At 46.4% G+C, this 25,953-nt stretch overlaps 1 protein-coding gene across 2 annotated transcripts in view; it reads right to left on the bottom strand.

Annotated features, from left to right (window-relative positions):
- PSAP (prosaposin) overlaps nucleotides 1-25,953 on the bottom strand; it is a 314,987-nt gene that overhangs the window by 77,888 nt on the left and 211,146 nt on the right. For both annotated transcript variants that reach the window (XM_069610721.1, XM_069610722.1), the window contains exon 9: nucleotides 10,418-10,510. In XM_069610721.1, the coding sequence (XP_069466822.1) occupies nucleotides 10,418-10,510 (93 nt within the window). The remainder of the gene's footprint in view (nucleotides 1-10,417; nucleotides 10,511-25,953) is intronic.

The following is a 25,953-nucleotide window of genomic DNA, read 5'->3' as shown; positions in this document are numbered from 1 at the left end:
AGCAGTAAGGAGGGTACCAACTGTATGATCTCCCCATTCCGAAACGGAAATGAACAGACCGCGAAATTATGGCAAAGGCCCTCAAATCAAGCAAACAGACATTGCAGCATTATTAACACCTATGGAGGGGAGGGGGGGAGCCAAAAGCAGCAAGCGCAATGATAGTGGGACAGCGAGTAACCTGTCTGAAAACTCCGACATGGCAACTCAATCTGTCACAAAATCAGACCTACAAGATCTCCCATCGGCTCTCACCAAGGAATTTCAGAAAGGAACCGAAGGTGAAGAGCAAGATGGCAATGCTGGACAAGCGTGTGGGGCAAGTCGAAGCGCGAACGGAAGAAATTGAGTCCACACTGTACAAACAAAACTTGAGATCAGAGAAGTGGCAGATAGAATCAGTGCCCTGGAGGCCAGGTGTATGGCGTTAGAAGGCAAACAAGAGGAAGCAGAAAATCGATCCAGGCGCAACAACATTTGTCTGCAGGGAATCCCAATGTCGGTCTCAGATAAGGACCTCAGAGCCGACGCAACTGACCCATTCAGAGTATAACTCAGACAACTCTCAGATAGAACTTGATCAAGTGCACAGGGCAAGACCCAGCCAAAGGTCTGCCGCCACAGCAGACGTGCTTGCGAGAGTCCACTTCTATAGGATTAAAGAGGAGAATGCGCGAAGCCAGAACCACTGAGCGGATACACTTCCGAGATGCAACAATCTCCCTCCATCAGGATATAGCCACATCCACACTAGCCAAAAGAAAGGCTCTCAAGCCCATGACTGACTGGCTCCGAGAACAGTCATCTATTGATTGAATTTCCCTACTCCCCTCCACATGGGGAGCAAAACTGACTGATCCTCTTGCCGAAAGAAGCCGAAACCTTTATGAATCCTGAGACAGAAGACGATACCTCTGATAAGCCAGCCCCAAGCCCAGAGGGGACAGTGGGAGCCCCTATGCGCCCGTCCAGGGTTGAGAGTCGCCACAGAGTGCGTGGCCCACCAACGAAGGGGGAAAAGGCAGAATCGCTGATGCCTACCTCGGAGTAAACTGGCTCCTTGCAGAGTGTCACAACAGCAGAACCCGGTGGCTTGGATCCTAGGTGATCCTACAATGGACCTCACGATAATGCCAAGTGCCCCATAAATAAATAGATCTCCTGGACCCCCCCTAGGGGCTCAGCCACCTACACGAAGGCTGGTTGTCAGGAACTAACGAAACAAGCCTCAATTTCAGCAAACCCAGTGACCCAGTAAGAGGTCCCATAACCTCCGACTGAGCTGGAAGCATTGGCCCAGCTGATTGCCTCGCTGGTAGAAGGCTGGTCCGAAATACCAGTTTTAGTTCTTGTTCCTTTTCTCTTTGTGGTTGCGGGAGGGTGTGAGGGGGCCAGGGGAATACGGGGGCGGCGAAACACCCAGCATGAAACCCATCACAAGAAAAGGCAACCTTTGAGGCAAAATAATCTCAATAGGAACTCCATCGGGGAAAGGGGAGACCAAGGAACTGCAATTCTACAGGGGAGTGGCTAACTTACTCTCTGGACAAAAATGGCCTGGCCGAATAACAAACTTTGTGACCACCTGGAATGTGCAGGGCCTAAACGCCCCACGTAAGAGGAAATCTGTGGAGCATAGGCTGTCAGCGGACGTTGTCTTCCTGCAGCAAACTCACCTGCTAGCGTCAGACGAAAAGCGCATCTCCTTGCAACGCTATCGAAGACCCTATTTTGCCTCTGCAGATCAAAAGGAAATAGGGGTGGCCATTCTACTAAGCCAAGACCTACCGCTAACACATCTCAATTAAAAGACCCAGAGGGGCACTATATACTCCTGAAAGGCCTTCTGGTCGAGTTACCCATCACTCTAGCAGCAATTTATTGCCCGAACATGGCACAAGCTCTCTTCCTCCACAATCTCCTACCAATAATCACTACCTTCACTGAGGGCCATCTCATTACGGAGGGGATTTCAACTTGACCCCAGACCAGAATCTGGACAAAACTCCAACAAAAGAGGACTTTGGCAAAGCTCTTGCTATGGCCAAATTTGAGGGAGACCGAAACGAAAGACTTATGGAGACTATCAATCGGGGCGAAAGATTATACACACTTCTCACACGCCCACCTCAGGCACTCTAGGATTGATTTACTGCTCCTCTCCAGCGTCCTCATTCCCTGTGCCTAAAGCATACAAATCGGTCACAGAGCCCTGTTGGACCACAGCCCATTCACGATGAATCTAAGCATACATGGCCTGCTGGAACTGGCTCAATGCTACAAGACCAAATCCCGACTGATCTGGCCAACAGAACCGAAATGGCAGAAGCGCTCAAGAATTACTTCAGGGAGCACACCACCTTGGACACCCAGATCAACCATCTGGGATGCAATGAAACCATTCATCCAAGGAGTCGCGTGTGACTGCACTGCACAGCTCAGACGGCTGAACAAGTTACAACAGGAGAAACTAGAGGCAAAGGTCGCCGAGGCAGAAAGTAACCTCAAAAGAGGCCAAACAAAGAATGCTAGCCATGAACTCAAGAAAGTGAAAAGAATTCTGGAAATGCTCCTAGCGGACAAAGCAGCCAGAGCGTTAACCTACACTAAACAATTCTATGTAAACGGTAACGAAGCAAACTGGCTACTGGTCCACAAACTTAAGCTGCAGTCGAGAAATTACATCCAATGTCTAACCGACAACCAAGGTACCTGTTGCTACACAAACTTAGAGGAATTGGAAATCATGACAGATCACCACAGGAGTATCATGTCAGGGCCTCCAACTGCAAAATCTGCACAGCTCTGATATTTAGCAGGGTCCAGCTAGGCCCTCCAAACCCCCAATTGAAAGCCCTAGAAGACCCAATCTCCACTGAAGAGGTGAGCGACACCTTAAAACTGAAAAACAACCCCAGGCCCAGATGGGCCGTCGGCTCAATTCTACAAGAAATTCGCCTACATCCTTGCACCTCAGTTGGCATCCCTGTAACTCTTCCTCCATGGAAGGAGGAACCGCTAACAGTCCTCATTCTGAAGCCCGGGAGGGACTGACCAATGCGCCTCGTACAGACCATCACCCTATTGAACAATGAACCAAAATATTTGTAAAAATCTTTTGGAACAGGCTGGCGCGCCTACTCTGAGATTATACACCCGGAGCAAACTGGATTCATTCTGGGTCACAACACCCACGACACCATCAGTAGAACCATAACCAATCGAATCAGCCAACATACCAGGCCTCCAAATGATGGTCCTATCGCTTGATGCACACAAGGCCTTGGACATGCTAGACTGGGGCTACATCCAAGAAACATTAAAGGCACTACGGGATTGGCCCAAATTTTATAAAATGGACATTAGCCAACTACCAGCATCCCTCCACCAGGCTCAATGAATGCGGCTAGATCGGACATAATCAAGATAAGGAGAGGCACAAGACAAGGGTGCCCTCTATCTCCCCCCGCCCCCATATTTGCACTTTCGACTGAGCCATTTGCCAACAGTATCTGCCACAACCCGAGACTTCACAGCCTGGACATCGAAAACCAATCCTATAAGGCAGCCTTATACGCCGACGATGTCCTGTGAAAACTTTCCCAACCCAAGGAGTCCATGAAAGCGTTATGGTCAGAACTAAAAGAATTCAAGGAGGCATCAGGATCCCAGGTAAAACTCCAAGTCCACAGCGATGAGCATTAACCTGCCTCGGAATCAGTGCTGGAAAATGACTACCCAAATACCTTGGGCGAGAGGGCACCTGAGCTATCAGGGAGAGGAGGGGGGGCGTACAGCTACCAAACAAGCTCAAAAGGATATATAAAGCAAACTACCCTCTACTATTCGAAGACCTCAAGGTGACCTGATAGGCTGGCGGAAACAAGAAATTATGGTTTGGGAGAATTACAGCCCTGAAAATGAACTCTATTCCTAGACTGCTCTACCATTGCACAGCCTTGCCAGCAGCTATCCTGAAGAAGGCGGTACAGGAGCTGCAAAAGATCATGAATTACATATGGGAAAGAAAGAAACCGCAAATTCCAAAGTGGATCATGCTTTGTGGACGGGCGGTGGGAGGCCTTGGGGCTCCAGATGTAGCAAGATACATCCTGGCAGCGCAGCTCACATGCGTTCGCCTGGAACATAGTCTCCCAGAAACCACGTTGGTTGGAGCTAGAGGAAGCCTGGAGCCTGTTCCCAATAGACTCCCTGCCACACATGAAGAGGCCTACGGGTCCAACAACCCTGAATCCTCCGTCAGCAACGGAAACATGATTCTGAGCTGGAGGAAAGCTGAAGCACGACAGGCCCACTCGCCCCCATCTGGATGAACCCTGACTTCACTCCAGGGGCGAACCCAAATAATTTCCACAGATGGAAAGCAGGGTTGGAGAAGGTCCAAGTTCGAGAATGGGAACCCCCCCCTATACTTCGAAGCCTGCAAAGTGAAATTCAATGTTCCTGAGACAGAGGTTCAGATACGCACAACTTGGCACTGGCTCTCAGGTAACCCAATGAAAAACCATGGAAGCAGAAAACTTACAGCCACTTAGAGCGCACCCCGACAGCTACTCCCCAAAAGGGAGAATATTATCCCTCAACAAGCATCTGTACAGAACAGACCCAGACTTCAAGGAAGCCTATATGCACAAATGGGAAACATAGGGAGGGTTATTGAACAAGAGGAATGGGGCCACATTTGGTACAGAGCACACAGAAGCCTAAGGCCACCCAATTTTGGAACTCGGTACTAGATCAGGTCAGAGCGATCACTGTCCTCACAATCCCATGGGACCAAGGAGTGATCCTACTGGGAGCTAGGGGTGAAGGCCAATTTCTCCAGACAGTAGATGAGAGCATAGTTCTGCTCTACGGCCTAACAGCTGCTAAAATCTCGATTGCCAGGCTCGGGGAAAAACCCAGAAGAGCCGGCAATTCAGATGTGGTGGTCGAAGTGTTGGGACATATATGCCGGCTGAGAAAAATCAGCCTTCAAGTTCGGAACAGGGACACATTTGACCAAAGTCTCAATTCCTGGACAAGACACCAATACCCAGGGCTGGCCAAACAACCTCCCACTCTCCAATGGATGGACAAGCAGGACTAGAGTGGAGGCCGGAGGAACAAAACTCAACCCATCGCCAGCTGAACCCCACGGGATAAGCACAGGCAAGTGGCCGGGGACTGTCCTCTTGTCCCCATGACTGAGGCCCACTTGCTCCCCTCCAGAGAAAGCCAACTATCAAGTGACAAGAGCCACAGCTTCCCCCTCAATCAAATTGTAAACGCCAGCATCATGTGCCCTACTTCCACCCCCCACCAGCGTTTCCTGTCCCTCTCCCCTGTCCTCATTAAGACTTCAAAAATGCATTGTTAATTTTTCTGTTTCTTCTTTATCTGCTATCAAACAGTCAAGTGTGCAACAAGGTGCATGCTATAATGCTATGCTGCAACACTTTGTACAAAACAAAACAAAAAAGTTGGCAAAAAACCCAGCATGCACTACACCGCAACACTGCACAGCCTTACAAAGCATCACACAGACTTCAACAGGATATCGCACCAAAAAACTCAGCGAACAGTTACCAAACTGAAGCTGCCAACAGCACATCATAGCTCCTGTGCTCTTCCCCCAAACTGTATCCCAAATAGATTTCTAAATATTTAGGCTCCAGGTGCGGACCATACTCTGCCCAGGAGGGCTACACATGGAACAAAGATACATGAATATGTCAAGAGGAATTCCCTTTTGCACTGCCGCGGTGTCCTATGGTCATAGGCCAAAAAGTATCCACAACACTCAATATGTAGTATTGAGGCATGGTAATTGCTTGTTTATTTATATAGTTATACAAAATACACTACTCAAAAATGACAATTTCATAACCATACAGGATGAACAATGATTAATCCATGTTCTTGTGTACTGGAGCAGAAAATGAAACCTTCACTGCCATGACTTGGACAGTGTTATATATGGAAATATTGAACATTTTACAATCACATTAATACAAAGTTCCTTCAGAGAATAGTGACAATACACTGATTCTTTAGAAAAAAGGGTGAGTCTATACCAGGTGTTTCAGCCGTCTGGGCTAAATGAGCCTCATATCTAACATGGCCCATCAGGACGGGGGACTGTATGAAAGTAGTTCATGAAGTGCTATGGGGATGATTCACCACAGGCACTCGTGTGGGAGGCCGTCTCAAGTAAGTCCCAAAAGTAAGCTCCTATTTATCTCAAAATGGGTGCTGCAACGCAGTGCTCTGGGTTGTACTCATGTAGGTAAAAATCCTATTAATGGTAGGCTCGGGCGGGGTGTGTGAAACTGCGTCCGTGACATGAGGTGCTGCAAAAATGTGCAGAAATGTGTTCAGCGCTTTCTGCACATTTTTGCAGCACCTCGTGCGCCTCTGCTTCTTCGGAGAACTACTTCCAAGAACCGTGGCAAAGACTTTTCCGTTCATCTACCAGAACGGTTTTTACCTATACAAGAAACTAGCCCATTGACTTTGGCCTACCTATTGCATTGGACCAACGCCTCGGGTGACTTCAAACTATTTGCACGGTTTTAAAGTTACTATTTGTTTATTAACTTATGCCTTTTTGCTCCTACTTCAATCTAGTTTAAATGTTTCAAAACCACTTAGTGTGAAGTATTGTAGGATATTGATTGCCTCCTTTTAGTGTACGTTTTCTAACGGACAGTAAAACTTATCACAAAGAAACCTTGAGTGTAAGTGTCTATTTGAATACTTTTATTGTAGACTTCTGTGTAACCTCATTACAAGCGCACATTCCCTCTTGAGATAATCCTGGCTGCTCAGCTCGCTACCAAAAACTGTGGTACAGACTTATACCAAATGTTTTGCTTACACCTGTAGTCCTAGTTGTGTGTAGTGGTCCCAAAGGGTACTGAATACAAACTTTGCCTAACACCTCGGCAAGGACGACTTCTCCCCGAGTTGGTAGGACCAATTAACTCCAAATTAAACCACCTGGACATCCTTCTCAAAGATGGTTGAATTTCCACAGAGTTGCTGCTGGAAACCATATAGCCAGGGAGAGGAACACCAGATTGTGTGTTGCTTTTAAGCTGGCCTACAGCTCCAGGAAGATCCTGTGGACTCCCAGGAAGCAGGACTGACAGAGCTTGAGCCCCCAGCGAGTGCGGGACCCCAGAAGCAAGGAAAACCCATCTTGATAACCAGGAATTGCAGTGCTCGCATTTGCAGTAGACGCGAGGAGCTGAAATGCCGAACAACCACCGATTTGAAGATTGTCGGTTGTGAGCAGTGACCGTCCCATTGTAGTGCAGGAGTCGCCAGAAGTCCTCCTCTTGTCCCCATGACTGAGGCCCAGGAACAGGGAGAGGGAGATCTGCAGAGCGGCTCAGGAACAGAAGTCATCTGTAGTACTTTCTTCAATACAAAGGTACGGTAAATGTCTGAGAACTTACATCTTGCTTTAGGGTTGCTTGCATCTCCTACTCACAAGTCTAACAGCTTACGGTCCATTTGATTCTTCTCTTCAAAGACTTTAAAAACATTGTGCAAATCTTTCTACTACCTGCAAATAAGTGATTCAGCTCAGCGAGGTTTGCCCATTAACTTTGGCTGACTTAATTGGGAGATCTGAAAGCAATTGCCTGCTTAAGAATATTTGTGGTCGTTTGATCTTGTGTGATCTAATAACCTTTTCCTTCGACTTACTCTGAATTGATTCTAAATGCAACAGTGATAAATGAATGTCCCCAGTGCCCTAGCTACTGAAGTCACCGGTGGGTGTAGGTTGTGTCTGTGGGCCATCCCAAAAAGGGTTTTACCGATTTAGAGTAGTTTTTAAGTTTGCGTGTTGCTTTGCTATTGCTCCCTTCTGAAGGCTTCATCTAACTGACTGATCATTATTCAAAAAACCTTGTGTGTAAGCGTTTTTGAATATGTGACTGAATCTTTGTGCAACTCCCCTACAGCTCACACCGAGCCCTCTTGAGATAAGCCTGGCTGCTCAATATGCTACCAAACTGTAGTACAAGCTTATATCAAAGGTTGGGTTTCCCATTACATGTAGTCAGGATTGTGTTCCAAGAGTACTGCATACAATCTTGCCTAACATGAGGACTCCTGCACCAACGGTCGGCAACAGAAAAGTACCAACTTCTATTCAGTGGCACTGTGATTTCAGCTCCTTGCGTCTCGGCAAATATCACCACCACAAACTTAGCTATTGAGATGGGCTTTCCCATCATCTGGGGTCCAGCACTCTTGAGGTGGCTCAGGCTAGTCCGTCCTGCTTCCTGGGAGTCCACAGGATCTTCCTGGAGCTCTTTGCCAACTTAAAAGCAACACACAATCTGGTGTTCCTTTCCTTGGCACTTCGGTTCCAGCAGCAACTGCAGTGGAAATACAACCAGCTTTGAGGGGATGAGGTGGCTTACTTTGGAGTGGATTGTTCCCACCAACTCAAGGGGAGAAGTAGTACTCGCAGGGCTTCTAGTCGAGGCGAATTTGGAGCTTCAGCACAGCATCAGGGCTTCACAATGCAAACCAACAGTCCAGGAGTTGTAGCAGGTGTCTCTTCCAAGGTCTTCAGATTCCTTCGTCCAGTTTTCAAATGCCTTCCAAGCCAAAAAGCTTGCCTTTTATGCAGGTGTCTCCCACCCATGCTAGCCAAGCTGTCAGTCACCCAGCAGGGTCTAGGACAGGATGTGAGGGAGCGTCCTGAAACATCCTGGCCTTTGTCTCTAGGAGTGCCTGAACGAAACTAGTCCCGATTAGCTGGCTGTCCTGAAACAGACACCCTGCTGTGTGATTGACAGCCTAGGCAGTGCATGAATGTGAGAAACCTGCTTAAAAAGGCTACGGTTTTGGGACTACAGAGTTGACTACTGGAAGAAGCATCCGAAGAAGAAACCGTGAGCAAAGCCCGCTGCTACCTCCTGGACCTTCAATTGCCTGGTGAAGCCCTGCTGCTGTGCTGACCTTTTTCGCCCATCTGCAGGAGCGACTTCTCCCCTTCGGTTAGTTAAGCCCCCTGAGACCAACTACACTTGGCGCCATCCGACTTGCTGGGCCTCTCCGTTGCTGCAAAAGCCCACTGCTAGTGCAACATCTGCCGAGGAACGAATCCGGCCAACAGCTCCAGTAGCCTCCCTTCTAAGGACCCCAGAAGCAGGATATCCCCATCCAGAGTGCAGGAACTTGGAAAGTCCAACTTGGTGTCCAGCGTTCTGCATCAGTGCTCTTTATGAAACCGCAAAGTGCAGCTGAAATGAAGAGCCTGTAGCTACCGACCTTCCCAAGTACTGCCACAGGAGCCCTGCAGACGTCCTTGTCCCGACTGAGGCTCAGGAACCAAGGTCTGCCTGGCTGTAGCAAGATGGAATCCAACTGGACCACCTTTTCTTCTAACCAGAGGTATTGTTTGGGCTGAGAGTACTTGCCTTTAGCAGTACCGTCTCACTTGAGGCCTTTTTACAGGCTTAACAGCGTATGGCCCTACAAGTGATTTTTCTGAACTCTAACTTTGTGCAAGACTCATTAGAACTGTACACAGTCCAAATGACTGGCTGTTGTGGCTCCCTAAAGGCACTAATCTAAATCCATCGACTTTGGTATTGCTTCTGCTCCCCCATAGGTTGTGGCGAGGTTAACAATGGTTACTGCTTGGAAAGGCTAGAATTGGCGGATTCAGTTAAGGAGAATTAATTTGCTAATTCCCTTCTACCTTAGGGACCCCCAGCTCTTTTGCTCGACTTTGGACTTTATCCAAGAGAGGAGACCTTTTTCCCCCCACTCATGCAGTTGTATTTCATTTGAACACCGTTTCTTTTGGTTTCCGATTCTGACAAACTCCATAGGCAACATCTTTTTACATTGTGACAGCACCCTCAGTGCAGAGTCAGAATTCCTTTGGATGTGTGTTAAGGTTTAAATACCTTTTCTTGGAAACTGTAGTTTAGTGAAATTGACTTGGGTGGTCCAAATAAGGTTTATATTTTGGTATGTGTACCTTCAAGTATAGTGTTTTTTATAATTATGATTTCATGTAATGTTTTAGCAATTATTCACCCCTAGATTTATCTGGGCCTACCTGTACTTCAATCCTTTATTTTTACATATAGTGTCCGTTTCTTTGGACCAGTTCTATTACAATTTCATCTGTACTGGTTCTACAGCCCTCTCCCTGCTAAGATAAAACTGGCTGCTCAGTCTACGTTACCATGTACTCAGGTGGTACAGCCTTCTATTAAGAGTGGAGTCTTTTACCACCTCAGTTGAATGGTTTTACTAAGCAGTTAGTTGGACTTCAGAAAAACTGTCTTAACACTCAATGCATAAAATAAGAACCAAACCATTACATGTGAACTTGCACATAGCATTGGACTAAATATGCAATAAAAACCAAGCATACCTTAGTCTTGTTGTCCGCAATCATTTCCTCAATTTTTCCAATGAGCATCTGACAAACCACGCACTGCACCGATTCCTGCGGCTGGCTCTTTGCCTAGAACAGAGAGAAGACCATTCAATCATAAGCAACATCACAGCATTAAACTGAATGGTTACACTAACGCAGATTTAAGCAAATGCTGTGGGAGGAACACCAGTCACTAATGTTAACTGAACAGATGGGAGAAAATGTAAAGCAAGGCTTTACCAAATAAAAGCAAGATAAGTGGTTAGGACGAATTCTCAGAAGTGTGCCAATTCCCAAGACCCCCCCCCCCCCCAGCTCTTTTGCTGGACTTTAGGACTTAATTTTTATCCCGAGAGCGAGAGACCTTTTCCCCCACTCATGCATTTTTCTTTGATTTGACTGTTTTGGTTTTGGAGTCTGACAAACTCCATAGGCATCTTTTTACATTGTGATAGCAACCAGTGCAGCGTTGGAAGAAATCCAAAGAGGTTTCAATACCTTCTCTTGGATAACTACTGTTTCCAAGAGTAGTAAAGTGAAATTTGTTACTTGCCTTTTTCTCTTTGTAGACCCAGCACACACGATCTTACATTAGAGTGCTGGAGGGGTTATTTAGAATCCCCTTGTGTACCTTCTCATGTAACATTTTTATATCACCCTTTCTACAATTCATGTCTGGTGGCAATGGTTTGCTTTTTCCTACCAGCGTGCGTTTTTACTGCGGGCTGCGTTTGCAGCTGCAGTATAGCACCCAGGGGTGCCATTTTGTCAAAATGGCCCGCCTTTGTTTATTGTTGTAAAAGTCCTTCGAGATTTACTGCTTCCCAAACCAGGTTTGGTCCCTTTGTTCACCCTCTTTGGCGGGATTCACTCCTGAAGCCTGCCTCTGGCTCCAGCGTGTCTGGCTGGGCAGGAAGGTGCCCGAAACTCCCTGTACTTAAGTCTCCTAGGAGACAGGAATGCACCCTTAGGTGATTGGCCGGCTGGCTGGCAAGGACAGCCACCTTGCTGGGTAACTGGCAGCTAGGCTGGAATGAAAGAACTGCATAAAAAGGCGAGGCTTTTTGGCTTGGAAGGCAGAGTCGACCACTGGACGAAGGAATCCGAAGAACTTGAAGGACGCCTGCTGTATCTCCTGGACAGTTGGGTTGCCTGGTGAAGCCCTGCTGCTGTGCTGAAACTGATAGAAAAGCCCTTCAAGGACTACTTCTCCCATCAAGTTGGTGGGGCCAATCAACTCCAAAGTAAGCCACCCGGACATCCTCTCAAAGCTTGTTGAAATTCCACTGCTGTTGCTGCTGGAACCGAATAGCCAGGGAGAGGAACACTAGATCATGTGTGTTGCTTTTAACCTGGCCAAGAGCTCCAGGAAGATCCTCTGGACTCCCAGGAAGCAGGACTGGCCAAGCCCGAGCCACCTCAAGAGTGCCGACCCAGATAAAAGGAAAGCCCATCTAGCCAGGAACCGCAGTGTTGCCATTTGCTGTAGACATGAGGAGCTGAAACACTGAAGTGTCACTTGTTTGAAGATTACCTGTTGTGGTCAGCGACTGTCCCATTGCACTGCAGGAGTCCCCAGACTTCCTCCCTCATGTCCCCATGACCGAGGCACAGAAATGCCAGGATCTGCAAAGCTGCGCAGGAACAGAGGTCATATGCTGCACTTCACTTCAACCTAAAGGTACTGTACAGTCTAAGAATGTACCTCTTGTTGTGTAACGGCACTTGTTCTGTTGGAGAGATTTGGTGTAGTTGCTCTATAGAGTTGCCGACAGCTTTACCTCACAAGCCTAACCAGCTTGTGGCCCTACTTTATTTTCTTCCATTTTAAAACATTGTGCAAGACTTTCTACTTACCTGCAACAAGTTTTTCAGTTCACCTCGAATTTGGCCAACTTAACATTGGCTTGCCTGGCTCCCTGAATGGCTCTTCCCTCTGCTCATCGGTTGTGTCCCTTCCAGGAAGGAGTTAACTGACTTTGCATTGGAGGGTCATTTTGAAAGTACTTACCTGCTTAAGAATAATTGTCTTATTCCAAAACCTCTTTGAACCTTTTTCAACTGACAGTTACATTTCTATAACATCAGTATACATTACAGGGTGACGCATGGTCATACAGTATTAGATGAGAAAAATAACAGGTTAATGCATAATAGTTCAAAAGAGGCTATGAAGAATGGTCTCCCTCTTAATCGTGTTTCTCTGCCAAGTAACACTGTAGAAGTGCCCAAATGTCCTTAGGTCGACATACCTCAGAGACTCCCTTTATACAACTGTCCTCACATTCATATGTACCTGTCAAGTCTGAGCCACGTCTGAATTGTAGGGTCATTGCCCTCCAAAACTTAAGAATGTTTTGCTTAGCAATGCCTCCGCTACAGAAAAGAGTCTTTGTACCTTAATCGAAACTTTGCCCATTATCGCCTAGCAGGTATTTAGGCGGAGTGGCTGGTATGCATATCTAGAGTATGTCTGAGGATGCCAGTCACTTCTTCCCAAAATCTTCTGATCCGGGGAAATTCACAGAACATGTGAATCGAATTAGCTTCCAGGGCTTTGCATTTGGGACAGCATGACTAACGTGACCATATTCACCCATCTTGCTTGGCTTTATATGTAATTGATTTAGGAGTTCGAATTTTATTAGCCTGAAAATGGCACAAAGGGCCATCGCTTTGGTGAAGTAACAGCATTTCACCCATTGTGCATCCCCTATAACCATGTTAAAGTAATTTTCCCCCACTTGGATTTCATTGAATTTTGAGGAGCATGTAGTTGGGCTGTATTATGCAGTGTAGATATACAGCCACTGAATTAATCTTGTGTCAAAATGGAAACAAAAGTGTGTGGGGTCAGGGCTACTGGGAAAGACCCATCTGAGCTTGCATGCTGCCTTCAGACGATATTGCATTGTTGTGGCGAGATTGGTTCCTACCTTCTCCTGAACCTCTTCCAGGTGTACAAACCTCCCTTCAGGGAACAGGTCCCTCCCACTGGCATTTCCATTCCTGGGTCCCACCCATTCTGTAATGTTCTATCCAGTGTAGGTGCGTGGTCCGGGTGGCCCCACAAGGGGGGTATTTGGCCAGTATGGTTCCGTTCACTGAACTTTATTGAACAGCGCCATCCAGGCTCGCACTGTGCTAGAGACTGGTTCCACTTCATCCTTGTATCGTTTATACTTGGCGTATATCATGGTCTGCAAATTCATAGGGGCCACAGCACTTTTTTGCTTGAATATGAGCGTAGAGCTCTGTGTTGGGGAACCAATATTTGGCAAAGTGGGCTTGAGCGACATAATATAATAGGAAGTCTGGGTCGGCCAAGCCACGTGTCATACTATTCACATTTGAGGCCAGCTGGAAGCAAGTTTCTGGAGTTTATCCAACAAGAGGCACCCAGGCCATATAGGGATGTTAAACAGGTATAACAATTGCATGCAGTACCCTCTGGGAACCACACAATTAGGACTACAGGTGTAAGTCAAACCAATCTTTGGTATAAGTCTGTACCACAGTTTTTGGTAGCAAGCTGAGCAGCCAGGCTTATCAAGACGGAATGTGAGCAGTACAAATTATTACACAATGGACAACAGTTGTTCAAGTAGACACTTATACTCAAGGTTTCTTGGTAAAAATACTTAATTACAAAATCATTTCACTAGAAGGAGGCAACTTCTATACCAACACACAAAGATTGCGCTCCCCTGAAATAGGAGCCAAATGGCAGTTTAGTTACTCAGAAGTGAGCAAAAAGGCATAAGGTAAGTAGAATAGATCACATACTTGTTACAGTGCAAATCCATTGTTCACCAGAAGAGTTCAATTCAAGTCCATAGGCCTAGGCCAAAGTCAATAGGCTAGTGTGCTGGATAGGAAAGCAATTCTGGTATCAAACGGTAAAGTCTTCGCAAAAGTAGTTTCGGCGAAAAAAAATCATTTGTCGGGTCACAAGCTTATCAGGTCTGCAAGTTGGGAAAGTGTCACAAACTTTCACCGCGAGAGTGGCATCCTCTCAAACAGGTTGGCACAGGACCTTAGTATGAAGAAACAAATGCAGATGAAGTCATTGGTTCCTGCAGATCACTGTCTGAGCCTCAGTCATGAGGACAAGAGGGAGAACGTCAGGGACTCCTGCACTGCAGGGGACTGTCGGAAAACACAAACAAAATAGAGTCACTTAAGTTAGAGCAGCTGTTCAAGCACACAAGCTTGTGTCCTGCCCCCTGGGTAATCCTAACCAGCTTCGAGAATGGTATCCAGGTGGCTCACAAGTTGATGGTTCCCACCAACTCAAAGGTAGAAGTCGTCCTTGCAGGGGCTGCTCTGTCGAGATGAACTTGGCAATTCAGACCTGCAGCAGGGCTTCACTGGGCAAACCAACAGTCCAGGAGTTGCAGCATCCGCCCTCTTCCAGCTCATCTTCGGTACTTTTGTTCCAGTGATAGACTGCCTTCCAGTCCAAGAGACTCGCCTTTTAAACAGTTTTCTCCCTTTCATCCAGCCGAGCTGACAGCCAGGCAGTTACGCCATAGTGCATTTGAGTCTCCTATGAGACTAAGCACAGTTTCTGGCTCCTCCCTCACTTCCTGCCCACCCCAGACACTCAGATGCCAGAGGCAATCTTCAGTCCTGAAGCCCGCCAAAGGCATACGAACAAAGTGACCACACCTAGTTTGGCGCGCAGAGACACACGAAGGACCTTTCCAAAAAGAAACAGCAAAAAAGAAGACCAGGCCTGTTTAAACAAAGGGGGCTTAGGCGCCATCTTGAAACATGGCTCCCGTGATTTTTAGCTACTGGTGTTCGCAGTAGGGAAAAATCATGGTAGTAGTAAAACCACTGCCACCAGCCTTTAAAAGAGGCTAGCATTTGCCTGCTACATAAGTATTTAGACATATGGGATACTATGTAACCCCTCCAGCACTCCATTGTAAGATGGCGTGCGCTGGGTCTAGGAATTTGAAAGACTACATTTCAATTTAGTCTGGGAAACAGTTTATCCCAGAGAAGGTATTTAAACCTTTGGGAAGTCTAAAAGACATCCCGGTAACTGCACTGAGGGTGCTGTGTAACATAAGATGATGCCTATCTAAAACTCCATAATCAAAGAACAGAAGTGTAAAACACACATCAAAATACATGAAAGTGGGAAAAAAGGTTCACTCTTTCCAGTTAAGAAAATCAAGTCCTCAAAAATCCAGCAGAGTTGCTGGGGGTCTCTAAGGTGAAGGGAATTAGCACATGAGAATTCTCCCCAACAGGGACCATTGGAACTACGTGGTAGCTTCAGATTCTACCGCTCCCGGAGCGAGGGGGATCATTTCAGATTCGGAGCTGTGCCTTAATACAGCACATTTCCTGCATCACTGGGGGGATTGCATTCAGGGTCTAAGATACATCATCAACAGCATATAACGAAATGAGCTGACCCCTAATGCGAATCTCCCTCCTCCCCGCCCCGAGTGTTTGTGACGCAAGCATGCTACCATTCCTTCAATGGCAAGAGCAAACATGACAGGAGACAGAGGACGTCATTGACGCGTGCCTCTAATGAAAATTCAGGCGAGATGGTTTTATTCGCCCTAACTCTAGCCTTCGGCTCCCTGTATAATATTTGGATGATCTCAGGAATCCTGGGCCAAATCCCATCATCCGCAGGATAGCGTACATATAGCACTAAGAGACAATCAAAAGCCATTTTGGCATCAAGGGGCGACAATAGTTTTGGCCATCAGATCTAGTGATGTGATGAAAAAATCTGCATAAATTTAGGGCTGTGGAGCATGTGGGAACAAAGGCAGACTAGTCTGGGTGGACTAATTGGTTTGTGGGGAAGTAAACTGTTGGCAATCGCTTTGGCGAATATTTTAGTGTCTGAATTTATTAGAGAGGTTGGGATTGTTAGGCAAAGTTTGTATACAACACCCTTTGGGACCCTACACAACTAGGACTACAGGTCTAAGCAAAACCAACCTTTGGTAAGTCTGTACTACAGTTTTGGTAGCTGAGCAGCCAGGCTCATCTCAAGAGGGGATGTGAGCAGTAATGATGTTACACAGAGGAACACAATCATAAGTGTTAAAATAAACTCTTACACAAGGTCTTTTTGATAAATACTTATGAATGTTTTTTATAACCGACAGATAAATTAATATGGAAGCAATTTAATCACACAAATATACTTCCAATATCATTTCAGAATACTTTCCAAGAGGTGCCAAGATTACAACATGAAAGTTTACAATTATTTTTAGGCAGTGCAAATACTTTGCGTTCACCAGAAGAGTCAATTCAATTCGCTAGGCCAAACTCAATGGGCGAAATTCTTGGATAGGATAAAGCAGTTCAAGTAAACGGTAAAGTCGCTGCACAAGTTCTCAGAAGTAGTTTGTAAAACAAAGAATCATGTTGGGTCACAAGCTGATTAGGCCTGCGAGTTGCAAAGGTTTCAAGCACTTTTACCGTGAGAGGCAAGTACTCGAGTACTATTTCCACAGTACCTTACAATGAAGAAAAAGATGCAGCCGATGACTTGTTCCTGCAGATCTGTTCCTGTGTCTCAGTCGTGGGAGGGAGGACGTCCGGGGACTTCTGCACTGGGACTGGTCAAGAAGCTAGAACTTGGCAAATCTTCAATTCGAGTGGCTGTGAGTAAAGCACACAAACTGGTGTCCCTCTCCCTGGTTATACAGATTCCTGTAGCACTCCGAGAAAAAAAAGCAACCAGCTCAGAGATTGGAATCCAGGTGGCTTACTGTCCAGTTGATTGGTCCCACGTCCTTGTAGGGGCTTCTGTCAAGGTGTACTTGGGCGATTCAAACCTGCAGCAGGGCTTCACCAGGCAAACCAATGGTCCAGGAGTTGCAGCAGCCGTCCACTTCCAGCTAGTCTTCGGTTCTTTCGTGCCAGTGGTCAACTGCCTTCCAAGCCAAGAGACTCGCCTTTTAGTCAGTTCGCTCCCATTCATTCCAGCCTAGCTGTCACTCACCCAGCAGGGTGGCTGTCCTTGCCGGACAGTCAGCCAATCACCAGAGTGCATTTGGGTCTCCTAGGAGACTAAGCATGGGGAGTTTCAGGCACCTCCCTCACTTCCTGCCCACCCCAGACACTCAGGTGCCAGAGGCGGTCTTCAGTTCCGAAGCCTGCCAAAGGCAAATGACCAAAAGAACCAAACTAGGTTTTGCGTGTAGAGCAAAACTCCAGAAGGACCTTTCCACAAAGAAATGGTGAGAAAAGACTGGGACCGTTTTTTTTTAAAGAGTGGGCTCAAACGCCATTTTGAAAAACATGGTTCCCGCAATTTCATGCTACCGGTGTTCGTCGTCAGGAAAAATCATGGTAGTTTGTTGTAAACCTACTGCCACCACCCATTTCGAGGAAAGGCTAGCATTTGACTGCTACATGAGTTTCTAGACATAGGGGATACTAAGTAACGCCTCCAGCACTATTGTAAGTTATCCCAGAGAAGGTATTTAAACCTTGGGACAGCCTAAAGGGATTCCCTGTGTCTTTGCACTGAGGGTGCTGTGTGACACAAATGCTTATGGAGTTGGCTAAAACTCCACAATCAAAGAACACAAGAGTAAGACATTCAAAATACATGGGAGGGTGTGAAAAAAAAGGCACTCTAAAAAAGAAAAGCAAGACCTCAAAATCCAGCAGTTGCTGGGGGTCTCTAAGGAAGGGAATTTGCACATTTGGGAATTCTCCCCAACAGGAATTTAAGAGATGGACATCGACCAACTGTAGACATTGTGACCCTATATTCCCCAAATCTGTTGCAGTGACGCTATAACCTTCCCACGAGTACATGTTTGTCATCTTTTCTTGTTAAACCAAATTTCCCTTTACTACCACCGAATACCCAACAGGCCCTCCTCCCTCACCATCCCAATAACTGGACAGTGTAACCCCAACTTGTTTATGCAAAACCTGCAACTGTGGGTGGTGGTGTGTAGCCGGACATTAACATGACACTCCAGGCCATATTAGGGAGCCACCATGGAGTTTCCATGCGGTTCGGGCTGATGTTAAAGTATTGGCCTTATTCCAGCTATCTGGATCAGTTAATCTCTTGAAGCCGCGGGTTACAGGCCTTCTCACCCGAGGGAGCTGGGATATTGCATTCAATGTCTGACATGGCTTCTCAAAAACATGGGCTTTCCCTGCATGTTGCAGTCAGAGTTTTGTAGGGAACATGGCATATGGGCTAGACCTAGCCCCCAGCCCTCTTCACCAGGTCAAAAGTACATCTCACCGCCTGGACTCTGCTTGAGAAATCGGTGTATACATGTACCCTCAAGGAGTCGAATGCTAGTGTGCCCTTTTTGCGTGAAAGACGGAGTATCAGGTCCCTGTCTCGATAATTAAGCAGGCGCATGAGGACTATGTGGTGGGGTGCCCAGCTCGGGCGGAAGGGCGAGCAATCTGTGGGCCCACTCAACCAGGAATTGAGAAAAGGTGGCATCTGGGAACATTTCTCATAGTGCCTCTTCTATGAACAGATCCATCGACACGTTAACGTTTCTCTGCCAGACTCTCCAAGGTATTATTTCTGCACAATCTGGATTCCAAATCTTCACATTTGGATTGGACTTCTTTCAAGGACCTTCTAACGTTCTCGATCTCCGTGTTGTGCGTTGTGACTGTATCCTCCAGTGTGCCAACTCTAGAGTTCACTTTCTGCAAGTCTGATGGAGATATTGCTACTGATCGTCAAGTCTGCTGTTAACCGTCGCAAACCGCCATATATGGAGGCATGGAGTTCACCATCTGCGCTTGACTGGGTGCTGGGGTGGGTAGTGGGAAGTTTGCTTCTTCCTCAGCAGCATTAGTGCTGGTATAAGCATCCAGGGGCCCCTTGTGCCCCTCACGTCAGCTCTGCACTTGAGGGAGAGGGTGCGGCGTATCTATTCGTGCAGGAGTTGGCCGTTATGCTTATTGCTGTGCTTAGAAGGTATCCTGGGCCACTTTATGCATGTTCCTCCAGGCTCATGACCACCATCCAGGATTTGTATGAGCAACCCGCTTACAGTGGCGGTTGACCATTTGATGTGGGACTCGAGGTAGTAATGTGAGAGTTGCCTGCCTACAATCTCACTATGTGTTTCAACCAATGCTGACACTGCCGACTACCGTGGGGGTGAAATTGGGAGATGTGTTGCCCCTATGCTAAACCAGTCATGCAATCAGCAATGATCCCAATCCTCTCCAGGCAGTGTCAGACGGGGACCGCTGAAGTGCAGAGGTGTAAAACCAACAGAGGAGTCCCTGAAAGTACCTTGTGCCGCTCCAGGGGGCCCCAAATGTATCTGGGCGTGCATTTCCCAACCCGCTACCGTAATGGCAGATAAGCTGTGCTAGCTTGTGGTGGTGGCTTCGCTGCGTTGTCGATTCCAGAGTTTCATGACGTGGTTTCCCCGCTAACCCACCGGGTGCTACGTTTGCTGCTCCAGAAGTGTACAAGCAGGGGAGCCTGTCTCGTTACTGCGGGTCATTCCTCCCAGCCGCTTGAAACCACGTGATTTGCATAGCTACTTAAATGGCAAGTCTAGAGCGACCAGGGGTGACAGGTCAGTGGTCACTGGATTTACGTAAACTGGTCCACATCACACTGCTTATCACTGCGTATTGTGGCCGCCCCTTCACAGCCCCTCGCTAGTCGCTTATGGTGCAGATGTAGCATGTATGCATGAATAGCGCGGCAGTTGCCCCTGCCGTCCACTAATGATTGCAGCCCGGGTCACTTGTTTTATTTGGCGTCCTGCTCGCCCAACATACTGCTTCTGCAGCAGGCTTCACCGTTCTCCCTTACATGTTTCTGCAAGTCTGGCTCTGCACGGCGCTTCCTCTCCAAGCGCAGTATAACTGAATCCGATGGGTGGCTGGAATCTGTGTCTCCGCTGCAATCAACCGGACACCGGCATGGCGCAAAACCCCTCGCTGTAACATGGGGAACCAGATTCAGATTTCCCACAGCGACCTGAAAATGTATGCCGCAGGTTTCAGATGCCGTCACCTGTAGCCCTGACAGCCGCTCAAACCTGCAGGATCTCATCTGTAGGATTTGTGCCTCGACGGAAAGCTGCCATTTTGGGTGGCACCCAACAGCCCCCCCTCACCCCCCGAAACTCCTAAAGCATATTCTAAATGCAACAGTGATATACTAATGTCCCCAACACCCTAGCTATTAAAGTCACCTCCGGGTGTAGGTAGTGTCTATGGGCCATCCAAAAAGGGTACTTACTGATTTAGAAAACTAAGTGTATTGTGTGTTGCTTTATGTTACCCACGTCAGAAGGCTTACTCTAGCTGACTGTTAAATACATTAATAATTTAATCAAGAAACATTGGGTGTAAGTTTCTGAATACTTGTCATTGTGAAATTCGACTCCCCTACAGCTCACATTGACCCCTGTGGAGGGGAGCCTTGCTGCTCAACACGCTACCAACCTGTTACAGATTTATACCAAAGGTTGGGTTCCTACTGGCAGGTGGTCAGGGTTGTTTTAGCGCACCCAAAGGGTACTGCATACAATTTTGCCTAGCAGATAGGTGTGCGAGGCAAATGTTTTTCCACTGAAGAGGGTCCCTGGAATGGTCTGTGTCCCCTATTCACATGACTGCCCAAAGGACGAGAAATTACAGATGCCAGTCACTGCTAGGCCAACCCCCAGGTGGACCGGTGCATTCCACATGTGTGCAGGTTGACTAATGATAAATATCCAGCTGTGCTGATGTAGGTGACACCACCTGGTAATGTAAGTTATGAAGTAAAAACACCTGCACGAATTTACAGACACATGCACACAAACATGCACACAGTTCGGTAGATGGAGGACAGTTAGTGAGAATTCTCAGAAATTCCCTTCACCTTAGAAACCACCAGCAACATTGCTGGATTTTGAAGACTTGATTTTTTTACCTGGAGAGAGGGTGACCCTTTTTTCCCCCACTCATGTATTATGATATGTGTTTTACCTCTGTTGTCTTTGGTTAAGGAGTCTAACCAACTCCATAGGCATCTTTCAATTGCGTCACACAGCACCCTCAGAGCAGTAACAGGGAAGCCCTCCCAAGGTTTAACTACCTTCCCTGGGATAAACTGTTTGCCAGAGTAAATAAAGTTAAATGGTCTTTAGTCTTTAAAATTCCTACACCCAGCATACCCAATCTTAAATAGAGTGCTGGAGGGGTTACTTAGTATTCCCTATGTCTAGATACTCATGCAACAGTAAAATGTTACCCTTTCCTCTCAGAAAGGCTGGTGGCAGTGGTTTTACAGCTAACTACCATGATTTTTCCAGACCGTGAACTACTCGTAGCTCTGGTAACGTTAAAATTGTGGGAGCCATGTTTTCAAAATGGTGTCCTAGCCCCCTTTCACCAGGTCCCAGTCTTTTTTCACCATTTCTTTGTGGAAAGATCCTTCTAGAGTTTCTCTGCACGCCAAACCAGGTTCGGCCTCTGTTCATTCGCCTTTGGCAGGCTTCAGAGTGAAGACCGCCTCTAGCTCCAGAAGGTCTGGGGAGGCACCCAACTGTGCCTAGTCTCCTAGGAGACCCAAATGCACTGCGATTGGCTGGCTGGGCAGCAAGGACAGCCACCCTGCTGGGTGACTGACAGCTAGGCTGGAATGAATGGGAGAGAACTGCATAAAAGGGGAGTCTCGGCTTAGAAAGCAGAGTCGACCACTGGACAAAGGAACCGAAGAAGAGCTTGAAAAGGACTGTTGCAAATCCTGGACTGTTGGTTTGCCAAGTGAAGCCCTGCTGCAGATCCAAATCACCAAGTTTGCATTGACAGAAACCCTACAAAGGACAACGTTTCCCTTTGAGTTGTTAGGACCAATCAACTCCGAAGTAAGCCACCTGGACACCCATCTCGGAGCTGGTTGCATTTCCTCAGAGTGCTGCAGGAAACTAGAGCCAGGGAGAGGGACACCAGATTGTGTGCGTTGCTTGTAAACTGGCCTAAATCGTTTGGAAGATCCTTTGGACTCCCATGATGAACCGACTGAGTGACCCTCCCGACCCTCCCCCACCCCCTCTGCTGAGTGTGTGTGTGACCCCAAAAGCAAGAACAGACCACCTTAACAGCCAGGGCCAGGCCCAGCGTTGTTACCAGTGCGGTAGCTGAAACAGGCGAACAGCCACTGAAATTGAAGTTTACCAGTTGCAAGCTTTTGACCAGTCCCAGTGCAGGAGTCCCCCAAAGTCCTCCACTTGTCCCCACGCCTGAGGCCCAGGAACAGTGAGATCTGCAGGAGCAGAAGTCATAAGCTGCATCTTTTTCTTCATTGAAAGGTACCGGTAAGTGCTTGAAACTTGTGCAACTCACAGGCCTAATCAGCTTGTGACCCCACAGAGAAATTGTGCTGAGACTTTTCCGTTTACTTACCAGAACCACTTTATCCTATCCAAGAATTAACGACATTGACCTAGCCTATTGAATTGACTCTTCTGGTGAACTCAATATCTGCCCAGACTAAGAATAATTGTAGTCTTATGTTCTGATAACCTTTGACTTTTACTCTTCTTGAACAGTATTGAAGTACATGTGTGTGTGTGTTATTAATTTATCAGTCAGCAATAAAGCTTTCATTAGAAGGAAGCAATTGTATAATAAGTATTTATCCAAGAAACCCCGAGTGTAAGTTTATTTGAACACCTGTGATTGTAGACCTCTAACATTACTGCTCACATTCCCCTCTTGAGATAAACCTGGCTGTTCAACACGCTACCAAAACTATAGTTCAGACTACCAAAGGTTGGTTTGCTTACAAGGCATACAATAAGCAGTGTTGCATAGCAATTTGCTATGCAATTCTGTAGGTTTGCTAACTATTTAAGTTGTCCTTTTCAATGAAAGCACAGCTCTCCCCGTATTCCTCTCTTGTCCTCAGAGTTCTCTTCACCCCATTTCCTCTGCAAGTTCAAAGGGGCCAGTGGAGAGAGTGCAGCAGTAACCATCTCCTCCACTTGTGCAAAAGGCCCATATGGGGGGGCTAGGCAAGAATTGTTTTCTTTCTCCAGAGATAATTGGGATGCTCCTCTTATTAAGCCAACTATATCCTGTCTCTTATTAAGCCAACTATATCCTGTCTCCTAAAGACCATTATGTGGTAACTATTTGTTTTAAAAAGACAGTCTTGCAATTCCATTCGTAAAATGTTAAGTTGTTACATAATGCAGAATTACAGTATTAATGCTGTTACACAGCATCACCCTTCTTTACAGTAAAGCTTAGTGCATCTAAATCTCAAATGTCAACTATATTTCATTTTGTTGGGGAAGATGCATCATATTGGCGATTGAAGACTTTGAAAATGCACACAAGCAAATGCTTTTGATGGCAAACCTAGTTATACAACTTGTTGGTTGCAGCAGCTGGTGCTCAACCTAGGAGCTCATACTATACTCCTCGACAATCCCTTTGCTTTATATCAGCCACTCTGAAAATGAGGTGGGAGCATAATTCAAAATCTCCCCGCCCCACCCGTAATTTGCCCAGTTCTTTGCCTGCTATGCCATCCACTCAACTTAGACTTGCACTCTTTTCTCTTAAATACTGAATACAGAAAACTAGATGTTTATGCAAAATAGTGATTGATCAATAATGCCAGCCAGTTTGTAGTCTACAGACCTACTGCACTACCATACACTGTAGTTAGCCTCTAGAGCTCGCTTTGATATATGATCATGATTGCATTATATATATATTAGAACCTGCAGGACAGAGGTAGCCAAACTGTTTTCAGAGTCTTGATAGATCTATGTGTCAATTCATGCAGATAACCCTTTACATTTTAACGACACTAATCCAGGGCTCAGTCTTTTCGCCCACTTGCAAAGTAGAGTAGATTTTATGAAGGGAGCACCTTTGTAGGGGCTGTTTGAAACATTTAACACTGTTTGCAGTAAATGTCAAATACAAGTTTAACTGTGCATGGGTGGCCTCTTGTTGCCAGGAGTGGGCCAAACAAAGTGGGCTTGTAGTGGCATGCACCATTTCACAGAAAGCAAGTTTAAATGTGTTGTCGCCTTTTGCCATGGGTCAAGTGCATTTCTCTGCGGTCGAGTAGGTAAACTAAGTTACTTGACCTGCAGGTCTAGTGGAATGAAGAATTTGGAAGACCTGGCTCCTCCTAATATGCAACTTCAGTGGTACAAAACTGCTATATTGTTGCTCATTTTGTGTCTCGGGTACACATTCTGGCGACAAATAGCAAACAAATCTATTTGATTAACAATGTACTCCTACTTAAAATGTTCTTGATTAGCAAACTCTGCTAATCAATTCCTGAAACCTAATTTATGCCTTGGCTTATACCTGTAGTCACGGTTGTGTAGTTTTACCAGAGGTTACTGCAACTAAACTTTGCCTAAAAGGACAGCTGCATGTGCATACGGTCAGAAGCCTCTTCACTAGCCAAACGCAGAAACTCAAGAAAGCAAAAAGTCAGCACACTTGCAGTAGCTTCACTGCAAGTAACCATATTTTATAAGGAACCTGGAAGAGCAGAGTGTTGGGTAAGAATTGGTGTAGTCACACTTTGGGAGACTACACTAACCTGCAGGCAACCCACCTTTTTGGTATAGGTCTGTACTACACAGGTTGCTAGTGTGACTAAGCATCCAGGCCCATCTCAAGGGGGTAAATGTGAGCCATAATGCTGTAGCAAATGAAATTTGCAATACAAGTAGCAAGTAACAATTCCACTCAAGGTTATAGTTATTCATCAGTTTAAATGAGCGTTCTTTAAAAAGGGCGCGCTTTGTAATAAATAGACTTTAAAATACTTTGAGAATCAGCATAAGTTTAGTAGATACTCTTTAGAGATGCCACTTATACACTTCCTACACCTAGAGGTGACTTCATTCACAAGGACAGTAATGGCATTTATACATGTTTAGGTTATGTTTATTGAGTTTTACTTTGCAGATTGAGTTTGCACAAAGGAAAGGTTAAAGGAAAGAAAAAGGTTTAACAGGTTCTCAGGGCATGCAAGTATATTTAATCTTCCAATGATGTCTAGACAAGCCTTTACCAGCAATAACAGTCTAAAAACAAGTTACAACCTGTTAGGCAAGTAGGTTTTTCATAGAAAAGGTACATTTTCCTGACCTGGGTCAACCCCAGAACTTCAGTGGTATATTTTCCCTGAATGCCTCCGAGTGGGAACCTTTCTCCACACAGATTCTTTTACTCTTTATGGGTGTCATTTTTGACTCTAAACAACCTGTTGCTGGGTTGGCCTAGGGACGCCCCTTTTAACTTTCTCTGGCAAACCTTGAGAGTTCTCTTGTTTGTTTCCTGCTCAACGCGCATGCGTATCATTCGCAGCTGTCTTTCTTGAAGTTTGTAAGACTTACAGCTGCCATCTGTTTATTTTGAGTACCGTGTTTAGATTAGGTGAGCTGCTCAGATTCTGGGGACTTGTTTGATTCAAGTATGTGCCCGCTTTAGGGACATTTGGCAACTTGAAGGTTGTCTTTGATTATTAAGTCAAGGCAGGTCAGTACAGC

This window comes from Ambystoma mexicanum, chromosome 8 (genome assembly GCF_040938575.1).
Source record: "Ambystoma mexicanum isolate Mex_15411 chromosome 8, UKY_AmexF1_1, whole genome shotgun sequence".
NCBI classification, from domain to species: Eukaryota; Metazoa; Chordata; class Amphibia; order Caudata; family Ambystomatidae; genus Ambystoma; species Ambystoma mexicanum.
This window is presented reverse-complemented; position numbering and strand designations above follow the sequence as displayed.